Source organism: Mytilus galloprovincialis, chromosome 14 (assembly GCF_965363235.1).
Source record: "Mytilus galloprovincialis chromosome 14, xbMytGall1.hap1.1, whole genome shotgun sequence".
Classification (NCBI taxonomy): Eukaryota; Metazoa; Mollusca; class Bivalvia; order Mytilida; family Mytilidae; genus Mytilus; species Mytilus galloprovincialis.
This window is the reverse complement of record NC_134851.1, coordinates 68,538,189-68,553,986: the sequence shown is the minus strand read 5'-3', so window position 1 is coordinate 68,553,986 and position 15,798 is coordinate 68,538,189. Positions and strand designations below refer to the sequence as shown.

Genomic DNA, 15,798 nt, shown 5'->3' with positions numbered 1-15,798 from the left:
GGAAAACCCTTAGATCATGTGACAGTACCTGTTTGTCTGGTCAAAATGGCGGCAGTTTTTAATTATTTTTGTTTGGCTATTTTACTCGATTTCAGCAGTGGCAAGCAAGAAATATACAAGATAAACGACGTTATTGCTGCTGATTATGACTTACCAAGTCTTCCGTATGACTATGATGAACTTGAACCTTACATTGACAAGGAAACGTTGAGAGTTCATCACCAAGGACATCATGCAGCTTATACAAAGAAGTTGAATGCTGTTCTAGAAAGCTGGAGACAGTATAATCATTCTGTGATTACTGAAAAAAATGATTTTTTTTCTTTCAGCATACAGTATAATCGTTTGAATACAGTTTAAATGCTTTAGTATTGACATGATATGAGTTAAGAATATTTTATATGTCATTATATATTGTTCTGTTTCAAGATTACATCAAAGACATATACCAGTACACTCTAACATTGTCTAATTTAAACAAATTTCATTATTTCATTTAGTCAAAGTTCATGTTTCCAGTAGTCATGGTAGTCATGGTAGTTAGCTGCTCGCAAGTGGGCATGTCAAATGACAACATCTACATGTCAGAGATGTATAGTAAATCATATAAGATATATGTATTCAATATGAAATAACATGTTATTTCTATTTTTAGTGGCCAGCAGAAGAGTCTATCCAGACAATTTTGATAGCTATTGAAAAAATTCCTCAGCAATATAAATCTGCAATAGTCAACAACGGTGGAGGGTAGGTGTTGTGTAAATATAAGACACAAATAGTATGCAGTAAATTCTTAAATTTTTGCTTGTATGGCACTGTACAACAATACCTTGAACAATGAGAAAAACTCTTGTTGTATAATCAGTTGTAAAAGGCATTAACATGGCATAATGTGAATCAATTCAAATGAAGAAAAAAAGATTGATCTGATTTATAACTAAACAATTTACAAAAACAAATGACAGACCTTGCAAACAACAACTGAATTATAGGCTTCTGACTTTGAACAACCCTGTTATATAATAACCTTTGAAATTCTATTGCTGGTTTAAATCATCGTCAATTACCAGCAGTCACCTTTAAAATCTCAAATTGATTAGTAATTTTTAACTGATGTATACTACATATAATATTAATGAGGTCATCCAAATCTTAACCTTTAATAAACAATTTACAGATTTTTAAACAGTTATCTAATTACATTTAGTAGATGTTGTTATCACATTAAGCTATTAACTTAACCAATCATATCTTTTCTCTTTATAGATTTGTGAATCATAATTTATATTGGTGGATCATGTCACCAAACCCTGATGAAGAAGACAGAAAACCTTCTTCAAATCTGATGACTGATATTGAAAGAAGTTTTGGCAGCTTTGATAAATTTAAAGAAGCATTTACACAGAAAGCATTGTCCTTGTTTGGATCAGGTATTTCAGATTTTTTTTATGAAATTGAAATTTATTTCCCCTTTTTTGGATCAGATTTAGATTTGTTATGAAATTGAGAATTATCTCCCCTGGTTCAGTCAGAGATATAACTCTATAGGGTTATTACAGAAAATAACTTGCGTGTGTTTTTACAGATACTTTTCCTTAAATTTTCTAAATCTATAATAACATATGTTTGTTATTTGTAAAATTATTTAATCTATAGTGGACTCTAGGGAACTCTTGGGACTTTGCGCAGAAACCAAATGCAAAGCCTTGATAATTAATTTTTAAATTGAATTAATACATTTTTGATTAACCATGGTAAATCAATGAGACAAGGCTATTAAAGAATTAACTTAGCTGTGATAACAAGGCATAGTTATTAAAGGAATGTAACTTATTATAATTTTTATAAGAAACTTGGGAATTACTGAGAAACTTGTGCAGAACCTCATTACATGCTCTGGTCATTATTTCTTACAATAAATTAAAATACATTGTAATTAAGCATGATTTATGTCTGAGCAAATGCTTTGAAGTGATATAGAGAAGCTGTGATAACACCCTTTAGTTATTACAGGCATTTTTTTCTGTAATAACATATAAGTGTACTGTTCAAAATTGGAATACTATGAACTGTTACATCTTTCAATAGTTAAGTATAAATAAAGACAATAGTAATATCAATAGAACTTGTATACATTTTAACTAAACTTATGATGTATATTGTCCCTTTGAAACATGTAACATAGGTATGTTATCACAGTTTTTGATTTTTTAGTCCACAATAACAAATGTATGTTATTTTCCTGTAATAACCCTATAGAGTTATATCCCTGACTGTTGTTTGGATCAGATTTAGATTTGAATAATGAAATTGCATAACTATCCCCCCTTGTTTGATTCAGGTGGCAAGTGACAGTTTTAGTGTACCAGAACATGTGTCTCATGCAGAAAATTTGTTATAGTTATTCTGTGAAGCATTGAGGTATATAATTGCATTATGTGGACTGAAAAAAAAATGTCTGTAAATTGTAGGTTATTGTACTACACATTGCCAAGTAAAAAGTTGCATACACAGGTTGGTGATTTCCTTCACATATGGGTCCAATCAGAAGTCAAAATTCTGGTCTCCTCACTTGACGACATCCAATCGAAGTGGGGGGAAATTTAGTTTTATTTAAAGAAAAATATCTTGAGATTTTGATGGTAAGGATACGTTCTGACAAGGGTCTTATTCACTGAATATAATTTATCTCTTGAATTTTGGCTTCAATTCTTGTCGGCTTTTAGCAGGATTCTGCAGGTGAGGATTAGATTGGTATCAGAGCATCAAATTTTTTGCCTTATTTGCAATGCATTTATAAATTTTAAAATCTCCATGCTGGACAGACACCCAAAGTAAATGGTTTTCTATATGTTCACATAAGCGTGCACACATCTTCGTTACTTGAAACCATACATTTTATGTGTATATAAGCTTGAATGAATTTTTCAAAAAATAAAATCAAAAATCCAGGAAATTCTGAAGATTTAATGGTTTCTGCCATCTCAGGAATTTCAGATTTTTCATGAAATTGAAAATTATCTCCCCTTGTTTGCAGCAGGTATTTCTGATTTTCATTATTAAAAAATAGTAAAAAAATTACCTCCCCTTGTTTTGATCAGTAATTTTTAGATTTGTTATGAAATTGAAAATTATCTGAAGTACCTGATCTAAACAAGGGGAGACAATTTTCAGTTGACAACAAATGCATAGAACTTCATATAGTTGAAAACTTTCATGACTAATGTAAAAAAAAAACACTTGTTAACAACATGAAAATTGTCAAAATCAGTCAACAAAACTTGAAAGTATCTTTATCACAGCTTCAACTTAAAAATCATGATTATAGCTAGTTATATAACAAGTAAAGTTTTAACCTCCACGTCAAGGACCCTATCCCTTTATCTGTCAGTCCTTCCCTCTGTTTGTACATCAAACAAAGCATTGTACAAATTCAAGCAATCTTTCATACTTTGATGAGTTTCCGTAAAACTTTCATAAAAACATTTTAAAAGATGACAGAAAGCTCCCTTCTGATTTTGTAAAATTTACTGGTTGATGAATTTTAATATCTCACATATCCTACTCCAGCTTGTGCATTAATTTTCTTTACACAATTGTTGAGATTATAAAGATAAAGAAAAATAGACTACTATGCTAGGATAAATAAAAACAAGCTATCAATTGATTTTGAAAATTTTCTGATTTACCATTCTTAAGTTTTAGGATGTCAGTCATCAATTTAAAGAAACGTTTTGCTTTCTTTATAGTATACTTAGATAAATGAGATTTATTTTAATTTTAACAAGAGACAAAATTGTTCAATGACATTATTTCATTGACAGATCATAAATGTTGAACTTTTGGAAAAATGATATGCTTAATACTGGAATTTGAAAAAAATAATTTTCCAGATTACAACACCATCAGAAAATTTACTTACTGACCCCGTATAAACTGTAAGTCAGTGGCAATCACACATTATCACCTTACTTTATAATAAAGATAGGGAACCCCTAAACGCAAGTCCAGTTTCAATATTGACTAGTATTTCCATTTATATCCAAGTTAATATTTTTTTCATTCTAGATAAAAATATTGAAACTCTAAGCCAGTACTATATTATATTATTCCTTAAATTACAGGTTATGTATGGTTGTCAAGGCAACCAAAGGACAGGATGCTCATCATTTCAACAACAGCCAATCAGGATTCTCCATTGTCACAAGGACTCTGCCCAATTTTAGTGATTGATGTATGGGAACACGCCTACTATTTAAAACATAAAAACAAGAGACCTAATCATATCTCTGATTGGTGGAAACTTGTGGACTGGAAAAATGTAGAAGAACTGGATTCTTGGTTTTTAAAAAATAAAGGGCATGATGAACTATACTTATGGTTTTAACTTAAATTATTTGTTCGGTAGATATCTGTCGACATATATTTGTTCCCCCTAACAGAAGGTCCCCTTAACCTACAATTTCATTGATTCCTGTTTGAAATAATATTTCATATCATTTAGTTTGTAGGGAAAAAATACCATATTTGTTCCAGTGGAAAAAATATTACAGAATATTTCTTCCATTTGGTTACGGGTACCGGTACTCATAATATGATGGAACATCCATTTTTAACGTTCTTTGTTACTTTTGTTTGTTTTTATAGTGATTAAGATGATAACACAATGTTGACTGCTGTACCCCTATTTTAACATTTTTACCTATTGTGTCCATTTGTTTTGTTCATGTATCGTTGTCAATATAATGGAATTTGATGCAACTGTCATACAAGTGAGGGTTAAGATAGCTATAAAACCAGGTTCAATCCACCATTTTCTACATTTGAAAATGCCTGTACCAAGTCAAGTATATGATAGTTGTTATCCATTCTTTTGATGTGTTTGAGCTTTTGATTTTGACATTTGATTAGGGACATTCCTTTTTTATGTTTCCTGTCTGAGGGTTTTACCACAAGTATCACATGAACTTAACATTATCAATCTTCTATGATAATGAGGTCATGGTCATATGAATCAGGTAAGACAGACATGTACACCTTACAATCATTCATTAAACCAAATATAGTTGACCTGTTACTTTAATACATTTGTAGTATCTCATAGACATAAGATGGTGTCAAGGTCTGATAATACCTGCCAGACAGACATGTACACCTTACAATTATTTCAATCATCAAATATAGCTGAAATACTACTTGAAGAATTTGAAAAACTATTACTTTATAGCACTCGAAAAACAGACAAATACACAAAAAAAATAACATTGACCAATGAGCCATGATAATAAGGTCAAATGTCAGATGATACCTACCAGACAGACATGCACACCTTACAATCATTCCAACTATAGTTGACCTATTGCCTGTAGTAGTTCAAAAACAGGCCAAAACATAGACTTAACATTGACCAATGAGCCATTAAATGAGGTCAAGGTCAAATGAAACCTGCCAGACTGACATGTGCCCATTACAGTCATTCCATACACCACATATAGTTATCCTTCTGCTTATAGTATTTGAGAAATGGACCTAATCACACAACTTTAATCTTGATCAATGAAACAGGGAATGAGGTCAAGGTCATGTGAATCCTCTCTGATGGTCATGTATATCTTGCAAGGGACCAATATACTAAATATAGTTGTCCTATTACTCATAATGAGAGAGAAATTCACATGACAAAAAAAACTCAATTTTGTTACTGAACCATAAAAATGAGGTCATAGACATTAGACATACAACAGGCATACACTTTGTAACATAAGGTAATGGTATAAAAGATGAGGCATCCAGGACATTTGCCTCCTGAAATTTAATGCTTTCAGCATATAGCTTACACCACTGCTGCCGGATAGTAATATCCATGCATACAACTTCAATATATACTGACAAACTTTATGAATGCAGCAGATCACCTGAGGACTTGTGGACAATATTTCAAATACATTTTACTTGAAGCTTTAGTTCTCCTTTTGAAGATCTTGTTTATCTGTTCAATGATCTTGAATTTTGCTAAAACACAAATGAGGATATGTGGTATGATTGCTAATGAGAAAATTATCGACCAGACCATGAGAATGTAAACGAACTATATGGAACTGTATGATAATTGTTAATTACTTCTTCTCCTCTAACCACACAGCATTACAGTAGTAACATTAATTAACAGCAGAGTGGTTTGCTACTAAATGTAGTAAAGAGTTATTTGTCTAAGCAAGTTAACTGGTCTTTATTGTGGTTTGTTAGTTCGTGCAGTGCACTACCACATTTCAAAAGCCAGCCCAACTTGTTGGTCTAGTACAAAGGAGGCTTCATATTCATACCACATTAACATGTTCTCATCTTGATCAGAAACATGCAGTGTTTTCCCTAGGCTATTCAACCATAGCGGTACCGCTACGCATCAATTTAGACCGCCATGCTTTCATCATTGCCGCTATGCATCCCATTATGTGTGAAAATCGTAGCTGTGTAAAATATTTATTATCGATATTTTGAAAGTGAAGTGACAAGTAACAAATATCCACAGGTGATTTAAACTCATCCGACTGATAATTGAATGCATCACGTAGCATGTGCCTGGATTTTACAACCTTCTTTATTAGTTCGTTATACTTCTAGACTTCAGTTACATTATAGAAGTTGCCAGATAGCTAATAAATAAATAGTCAAATTAATCTCCGCCGTGTTGCAAGTTAATCATGGACCCACCATGCATGAGAAATTTTCTAGGGAAGACACTGACATGGATATTTACTTGATATATATATGCATGGCCAAAAAGGGCCCTCAGGGAACATCCTCCTATGAGAAGGGAATGAAAATGGAAATGGGGAATGTGTCAAAGAGATACAAATGTAACAACCTGACCAAAGAACAGAAAACAGCCAAAGGCCACCAACTGGTCTTCAATGCAGAGAGAAATTCCTGCACCCAGAGGCAAGCTTCACCTGAACATATATGAAGCTGATCATGTTGATTAACTTGCATAAAAACTGAATAATAAATAATTAACAATTAATCTAACATATGAAAGACAAAACCTAATTAGAAAAATTGTTCTTTTACTGTCTCAAAAACTTTACATACATATACACAAACAGAAATATATCGTCTATTCTATTTATAGACACAGTTACTGCGGTAAGGATAACAATGTCTGTTGGCCTGACGGTAAGTATGTGATGTTACGTGACCCAGACAATTGGTAGGCAATGTCTTCTGCCGCCTCTAGTTTACGTAATTCGACTAATCCTTCGCCTGCCTCTCTGAATGCCAAGGCCAGTAACTTGGCTCCTTCTGAATCTCCTTCTGCTGTTATGACAGCAGCTTGCCTCATCATCTCGGCCTATAAAAAAAACCTCTAAAAAGTTACAAACCTCGCCACTATTTGAAATATGTTACTTTTTTCTCTCCAGTTTTTACTCATTCTAGAATTCAGCGTTTTTTTCTCTTTTTTTTTTTTTTTTTTGTGTGTTGCTTTTTATCATCATGATCATAAGGATTAATTACATAATAGTTATTGAAAAACTGGTGATTATGGAGATATACGGACTGCCCAAAGGACAGTGGTATTGACTAAAACAATGATAATGACTGAGCCATAGGGGAGGTCATTATTGCTGTCGCAGTCAAAACCACTGTCCTACTGCCAGTCCATGAGGAACCATGTTTTCACAAATTCTCATAAATTCAAAAAGTTCAAAGCAAACTCAAGTTATTGTACCACTTCTATAGCAAAGAGTGAAGACCAGCCGTAGTAATACATGTAACTATAAGTCACTGCCATTCATTAAAGTGCAATTTTTCAGTATATGAATACTAAATAGTTTTTTAAAATTTTATAATTTACGAAAACATATGGTAAACAATTCAACAACTTAAATATAAAATTGAAAACAGGAAAATGTTTTATTAAAATGATATCTCTCTAAACAGAGAAACCATGCCTCACCGGTCATTAACATGTAAAAGTCCGTAAACGATCGGTTTTCTGGTCAATTTTGTTCTGTTAAAGACCAATGGAATGAATAATAAAGAATGTCATGTGGCCCCTTTTTATCCAATAAGAGAAGCCAATCCTTAACCAATATGAAATAAGCGTTGATAACAGATCATTGAATGTGTCTGTTAAAATATTCGAAACTTTGATTGACTCGGGACTATTTGGAGATTGACATATTATTTAGACCCACTGCACATTCAATACCAAACTATGTGTCCTCTGCTTGTTTTTTTTTTTTTTGGGGGGGGGGGGGGGGTTGCTGCTTATTAATGTGTACCCCCATCTAATTATTTTCATATTTAATATAGATTGATCAATTAATTTTTTTACAGCTGATTTAACTTTTTAAACTTTTGACTTGTTCATTTCAAAATGTTCAAGGTCATCTGTACAAGTCTGTGTGTGCATGGTGTGTCCATATTGGCCTTTCTTAGTTCATGTTTAAAAATATACAAGCAATGGAATTCTTGAATTTCAAAATAGTAAAATTTTATAAAGTGAGACTTAAATATCATCAAATGAGCAATGAACAACAACACAGGTGCCACACGAAAACAACAAGACAGGTGCCACACATGGATCAGGATCTATCAAAGTGTTGGCGGCATTGGTTTGCTTAAGACTTTAGTTTTCTATGTAGTGCCTTGAAGATTTGTTTTTCTTTTCATTGTTATTTTTGTCATGGTAATATGGTATCATTGGTTTTTCTTTGACCTTTTAAATTTTATTGTTCCTTTAGTATATGAGACTCCTGATTTTGATTATGTGATTACTTGGTCATTTTACAGTGATTATTTGATTACCAAACCAAATATATATGATTATTTGATAAACAAGAATAAAATTGAGAAAGGAATTGGGGAATGTGTCAAAGCGACAACAACCCGACCATAGAGCAGACAACAGCCGAAGGCCACCAATGGGTCTTCAATATAGCGAGAATTCCCGCTACCGTAGGTGTCCTTCAGCTGGCCCCTAAAAATATGTATACTAGTACAGTGATAATGGACTTCATACTAAACTCTGAATTATACACAAGAAACTAAAATTAAAAATTGTACAAGACGAACAAAGGCCAGAGGCTCCTGACTAGGGACAGGCGCAAAATTGCGGCGGGGTTAAACATGTTTATGAGATCTCAACCCTCCCCCTATACCTTTAGCCAATGTAGAAAAGTAAACGCATAACAATACGCACATTAAAATTCAGTTCAAGAGAAGTCCGAGTCCGATGTCAAAAGATGTAACAAAAGAAAATAAATAAAATGACAATAATACATAAATAACAACAGACTACTAGCAGTTAACTGACATGCCAGCTCCAGACCTCAATTAAACTGATTGAAAGATTATGTCTTCATCATATGAATATCAGGCACAATCCCTCCCGTTAGGGGTTTAGTTTCATACTATCATAAGATATATATGAGAAGAACATAACCCGTGTTTTAGATTATTTGATTATCCTGTTAAAAAAATAATCAATGAATATGTGATTATATTGGCAAAAAAATTGTGATTATGTGATTACTTGACACCCCCATGAGGTCTGTCTTTTTTATTCAACATGGGGGGTACCTAAAAATGTTGAATGAAAATTGGAAATGCCTATCCTCATATTAATCTTACCTTTTCTACAAGATATCTAGCTCGTTCAGCATCTTGCTGGGCTACCTGTTTCATTTCTACAGCTTGTGTGAATTCTCTACCAAATGTTAAATGTGTCTGGAAAATAAAATATCTTTGGATTATCTTCCCTTGATCATTCTGAGAGTGTAAAGAATAGTCACAATCATCATTCCACTTCTCTTTAGTTTAAACATATTTATTTATAGTGGATTGGGAAACAAGTTATTGCAACTTATATTTAAATTAAATCCCTATCCACTTTGCGGGTGTGAGTGCTGCCTTGTAGCGGCATTAGCCTGCCCTTTTTTTAATACTACAATGGTGTCTTTTATGTGCAAGAGATATGGCTCTCTCTTAACACGGGTTAGCCATTTATCGTCCCCTTCCAAAGGACTATCATCGTTTCTCAAGACCATACTCGCAAATGGTGTCAAAGGAGAGCCAAAATTTATTCCCTCAAATTTTCTTCCCAGTGGGGATAGAACCAGGAACCTTTGTGTTTGTGGTCGGATGCACTAACCACTACACCATGGCTCTCCTTTGTAACATGTTTAAGGTATTTTTCCATTGAGTACCTTGACATAGCCTATGAGGAATTAGTAAAAAAAAAAACCACACATTTTCAACAATTTCTATGGTAATTCCATGATAACGGTTATAATAGAGACATATATAATTATATTGTCTTCCTGAATAGGAATTCGTTATTATCCCAGGGATACCAATATACGTGGATTTCATGGGTACAGTAGAACCTCAAATTTAATAATGTTAAACAAATAAACTAATTTTCTACATTCTTGTATAAATACATGTCAGACTTAAAATCCACGAAATCCATTTTTTATAAAAACTAGGATTTTTTTTTTTAAAAGCACATGTTTCATATAGTCCAAATTAATCTTAGAAATATTCTTAAAATTATTAAAACCCAAAGGTCAAGGACCAATTCTTGACCCCTGAAAACACTTACCAATGAAATATCATCCAGAATTAAACCAAATGTGGCAGCTCTTTCTGTTAACTCCTCACTAACTCTGTGTGATACAATTTCTCTCTGTGTTATCATTTCACTTGCATCAAACTGGGCCTAATAGAACAAAAAGAAAACAAATTAAAGGTGGTACATGTATTTTAAATTTCAGTTTTTTTCTGTGAAACACTGGTCATTTTTGTGGATCTTTAGGCCAAATAAATATATATGTGTGGTTCCAGTTACCAGACAAATCCTAGTTAAAACGTCCCAACTCTAGAACTTTTGTTTTCATTTCTGAAAAATAAATTTTCAAAAGATGAAATTTGTGAATCAAAATAATCAAATTCATAGATTTCTGTCATCTGAATTTCCATCAAAAGTATCTGGGATGGCTAAAATGCAAAAATTCATACAAGAATGCAACAAAATTAGCTAAAAACATATCATGATTGTTTATTTTACAACCAAACACATGTAAAAATGACGGCCTTCCTGTTTGAGCTTGTATAATACTGGAAACAATTTCAGTAAACACTCAATTTTTTCCCTGATTTTGACAATCAAAAATTAAAATTTTTTATTTTTTTTTAAAATAGCGACATACCGACCCTATTTTTTAAAAGTTTGTAACTGGAACCACACATATATTTTTATTTGGCCTTATAGCTGGCTGTTCATGCTGTTTGATGTGAGCCAAGGCTTTATGTTGAAGACTGTACTTTGACCTTTTACAAATTGTGACTTAGATGGAGAGTTGTCTCATTGGCACTCATACCATACATGCCATATCTTCTTATACATATTTACTTTATATTTATTCAGATCTGTAGGGTTTTATTTTCTCTTCTTTCAAGGCTACATTTAACAATTAACAATGTATTGACAATTTGAAAAAAATGTAAATATTAAATAAATGTGTTTGTGCTTAATTTAGATTTTTGAGTCAACCTCAATCATTGAATGAGGAACATGCAAATAAAATTATCAGTAGAAAAGGGATTTTTGTTTCAGATTACATTTTTTTACCCATTGAGTCTATCAAATTGTCTATCTTGGAGATATTATTACTTCAATACAGCCAAATGGAATATGGCAGAACAGGCGCGGATCCAGAGGGGGGGTTCCGGGGGTTGGAACCCCCCCCTTTTTTTTGGCCGATCAATGCATTTGAATGGAAGCATATAGCTGGAACCCCCCCTTTACTCTGGGTTGGAACCCCCCCTTTTTAAAATGGCTAGATCCGCCCCTGCAGAAGGAATAAGGGTAATGGTATCCAGGTAGTTTCATATTCCGGAAACAGTTTTCAGATGTGTGCTTGACTTTTAACATTAACTTTCTTTCTTCCTGTTTTACAATACTATAACTTTGCATTTTTTGAATTTTAATAGACAATATATTTCAAGACGTTCATTTGTGTAGGGATTTTCCGGTAGGAAATAGGATAGCTCTGGTGAAATCAAACATATACTTTTAATGTTAACAAGAGACGCCAATTCATCAAAACAAAATGAAATATTGTTTCATTTATACATCCTTGCATGCTGCATCTCTAATCAAATTTACTCACCACTACAGCCTTTAAGACTTCATTTGTGATGGATGGAAGAATTCTTTCATCGTAATCAAGACCAACATTTGTGTATATATTTGGGAGGGCATCAGCCTTTGGTCTGAATAAAATTCTCAATGTGACATTAACGTTCTGTAAATCTGAAAACATAAAATGATTATTCTTTGATTGCTCAAAAACCATCATATAGAAAAGTGCAAAGATTTTGTATACTGACAAAAATTGGGAAAATAAGCAAATAATATGCATGATATAAACACGATAAATATACGGGAAATGTGTCAACTCAAAAAAGTTCTGTAAAAGTGACTCTACCCAAATTTTTACTTGATCTGAGTTTTGAGGTACATGTAATTTAGGCATTGTGTATGAGTTTCTTAACATTTGTTTTTCAGAACAAAAAAAACGAATCCAATTTTGAGACAAACTGATGTATGGACCACGAACAGACAGACAAGGATATAACTTAATACCCCCTCCCCTGCAGCAGAGGCTGAAACATTCCTTTAAAAGAAAACAATTCAATATTCTTTGATTTTTACCCTTCTGATAACAAGTTGAAATCATGCTATCATTGAAGACTAAATGAAAATAATGTTGCCCTAATAAATGTATATTTTATTTCTTATGGATTGCTATCTCAATGATTTATTATATACCCCATCCCGTAACCCCTTTAAATATAAGCAAAACATAATCATGATAATGTACTAGGATGTTTTAAAATTATTTTATCTACCAGGCATCTGATTTAAACACAATCAAGTTACTGTGAAAGTACTTTAATTCGTGGGTATCAATTTTCGTGGTTTGAGCAATATTTACATGTTCGTGGGTTTTTATATTCGTGGATTTTAGTTTTCTAAAAATAATAATTGAAATATTAAAACCTTTTGACACGAAGGTTACAAATAGTCTGAATTGAAGGAAATTGCAAAGTAAACATTGACCTGTGTAAATCGTAGTGACAACACTAATTAGCTCAAGATAGTGTGATCATCAGATTAAAGACCATCAAAGGTGTTAATTATGCCATAAACATGCCATTTAAAGAAAACAGTAACATAAACAAATACCATAAACGAATCTTGAATTGTCAAATAATTCTTCTCAAGCCCAGCATGAATTATTATTTCCCATATGTACGAGAACTATGAGGATATAAATGAACACTTTATCATACTAGCATATCAATACCGGAAATCTAACTTTCATCGATAAAAATATTTTTTTATGAGAATTAAAAGATCAAAAGTTGTAAAGTTTAGGTTATTAAAGATTAAATTGGTATAATCCTGCATGCAGTTGTGGTTCTGTGACTGCTATTAACTTGGCGTTATTGAATATTTTCTCTAGATCTATCAGTAGTCAAACTTACATGGGGATCTTTCCATGTCTAGATTTGGACAATGGTTGTTTTATTTCGTTGGACACTTAAATTCGTGGATAAAAACATCCACGAAAACCACGAAAATTGGTACCCCACGAATAAAAGTACTTTCACAGTAATCAGCTACATCATGTAGTCATAGGCAGATCCAGGGGGATCGTGGGAAAAATTTGGTTATATAGGGAATCATTGAAGCATGACTGGAGCGGGTCCCCCTTAGGTCAGTCAGCGGGCTCCCCCTTAGGAAAAGTTCTGGATCCACCACTGGTAGTTAGTAGTTAGCACAAACGAATAGTTTTTTCGATAGTTTCAGTTGTATATTTATTATCAATGGAAAATTTTCCTACCTTTGCTTCCTGTAACAACAGGAACACTTCTTGGTCTTGATCGAATGTCAAATATGATTGGTTTCTGTACCCATGGTATCAAAAAATGTGTTCCTTCTCCAGAAACTATGTCTTGTACACCTCTGAATCTGTCAAATATAACTGCTCTATGACCACCATCAACTGAAAAAATAGAAAAGAATACATTTTCTATCATTGTGATATATATATGTGTTCTTTAACCAATAAAAAATTTGATTTTAATATTGAAAACCTTAAAAACAAGAATGTGTCCATAGTACACAGATGCCCCACTCGCATTATCATTTTCTATGTTCAGTAGACCGTGAAATTGGAGTCAAAACTCTAATTTGGCAATTAAATTAGAAAGATCATATCATAGGGAACATGTGTACTAAGTTTGAAGTTGATTGGACTTCAACTTCATTAAAAACTACCTTGACCAAAAACTTTAACCTGAACGAACGGACTGACAGACGGAAGGACGGACGGACGCACAGACCAGAAAACATAATGCCCCTCTACTATTGTAGGTGGGGCATAAAAATCATGCATGTCATGATGTTAACAATGCAGGAAAACTCAGCCTAGAGACAACTAGGTACTAAATAAAACCTGATCAAACAACATTGTCTAAAAGTTGTGATACACAGTCTGATTTGTCTAATCATTGTTTAAAGTCTTTGAGTAATCATGTGATTATGACAGCCCAACTTCTGAGAAAAAGTTTTGTTCATGTAAGAAACTCATTTATGTAGTCAAATCTTTCCTATTTATACTATTAAACATAACTTTGTCCAAGTCGATTGTATAGATGGTCAGAGTTTACGTATTGACGTATTGGTCCAAGATGACTTTTATAGCGGACTATAACTTTTAAATCATACTACATCTTCTTTTTTATAATTAAAAGATGTTCTGAGTTGTCTTTTCCTTGAATCAGCACATTTTATCTCAGTGACTAGTTGTCTTGCACCTGATGTAAGTTATAGGTCTGATGATGAAATCAAAGCCAGAACAATATCAATGACCTACTTACTGCAACCTTGTTTTGAGTTCACATGCATTTCAATTGTTGTTAATTGTTACCTCTGAGAGCCAGTATTGTTTCTACTATACTAAAATAAAATTGAAATATGAAGGCCAATAAGGACCACTGGCACTGAATCGATTATTGAACCCACATGACTTCTACACCTGTGGCTGTGCAGCTGATTACATAATTGTGTAACATTTTAGAAATTAAATTACGAGTCTCAAATGTACTGTCATTTAAATTTAACATATAAACAATATCTCAGTGCGTCAAACTCATCTTCGACAAGACGAAATAAGGTTTTCAAAAAGATGAAGTTTACCGTTGTATAATGCTGTTTGGGCGACTCCACCGACTAGAGCAACACCAAGGCCTAGATATCCAATTTTACTAAGAAAAGACATTGTTTATGGCGTTTGTGGTGGTTAAGAAAGAATATATTGCTCAAAAATGTTGTTGTCACACACTCTGAATAAAAAAGGATGATAAAATCCAAGAAAGGTCAACTTTTTTTGGTCAAGGCAGCATGCTATGAAAACCGGATATTTTCTAAAACATTTACCGGACGACGGATACAAACCTGTTTTAAATACGGATGAAGGTATTTTTTAGAAGTAATTTGGTAATTTGCCACAATTTATTTAAAAAAAAGGAATTAATGTAGTATGATTAACCATGACCAAAAAACCCTATCTAGAGGATGTAGACAAATACTTTTAAAATATTCAAAAAAATGTGACCATATTCATAATTAAAAGATTCAAGAATAGAACATATCTCAGGTTAGTATAAATCCATACAAACATCACATTCAATCTTACTACATATATGAACTAGATGTATTTT

General features: G+C 32.8%; 2 protein-coding genes across 2 annotated transcripts; one reads left to right on the top strand and one right to left on the bottom strand.

The window, feature by feature from the left end:
- The first annotated feature begins 18 nt into the window (after positions 1-18).
- Positions 19-4,402, top strand: LOC143059598 (superoxide dismutase [Mn/Fe]-like). The gene is made up of 4 exons (XM_076233114.1): positions 19-294; positions 656-747; positions 1,267-1,430; positions 4,125-4,402. Exons 1-4 carry the CDS (start codon positions 46-48, stop codon positions 4,385-4,387), a joined length of 768 nt encoding a protein of 255 aa, XP_076089229.1. The 5' UTR covers positions 19-45; the 3' UTR covers positions 4,388-4,402.
- A 2,645-nt stretch (positions 4,403-7,047) lies between these two features.
- Positions 7,048-15,505, bottom strand: LOC143059627 (prohibitin 1-like). Its single transcript, XM_076233141.1, has 6 exons — positions 15,275-15,505; positions 13,917-14,078; positions 12,177-12,319; positions 10,607-10,723; positions 9,634-9,729; positions 7,048-7,348 (listed from the first exon to the last, which is right to left on the bottom strand). The coding sequence occupies exons 1-6, from the start codon at positions 15,354-15,356 to the stop codon at positions 7,136-7,138; spliced, it is 813 nt and encodes a 270-aa protein (XP_076089256.1). The 5' UTR covers positions 15,357-15,505; the 3' UTR covers positions 7,048-7,135.
- Positions 15,506-15,798: the final 293 nt, after the last annotated feature.

Bases quoted from the DNA above. Each gene is read 5' to 3' on its own strand.
- LOC143059627 (XM_076233141.1), bottom strand. From the start codon at position 15,356: ATGTCTTTTCTTAGTAAAATTGGATATCTAGGCCTTGGTGTTGCTCTA. The intron at 12,320-13,916 runs GTAGGAAAATTT...TTATGTTTTCAG, and splicing joins TGTTGTTACAGGAAGCAAAG to ATTTACAGAACGTTAATGTC. The intron at 9,730-10,606 runs GTAAGTGTTTTC...TTTATTTTCCAG, and splicing joins TTCTGGATGATATTTCATTG to ACACATTTAACATTTGGTAG.
- LOC143059598 (XM_076233114.1), top strand. From the start codon at position 46: ATGGCGGCAGTTTTTAATTATTTTTGTTTGGCTATTTTACTCGATTTC. The intron at 295-655 runs GTGATTACTGAA...TTCTATTTTTAG, and splicing joins GGAGACAGTATAATCATTCT to TGGCCAGCAGAAGAGTCTAT. The intron at 748-1,266 runs GTAGGTGTTGTG...TTCTCTTTATAG, and splicing joins ATAGTCAACAACGGTGGAGG to ATTTGTGAATCATAATTTAT.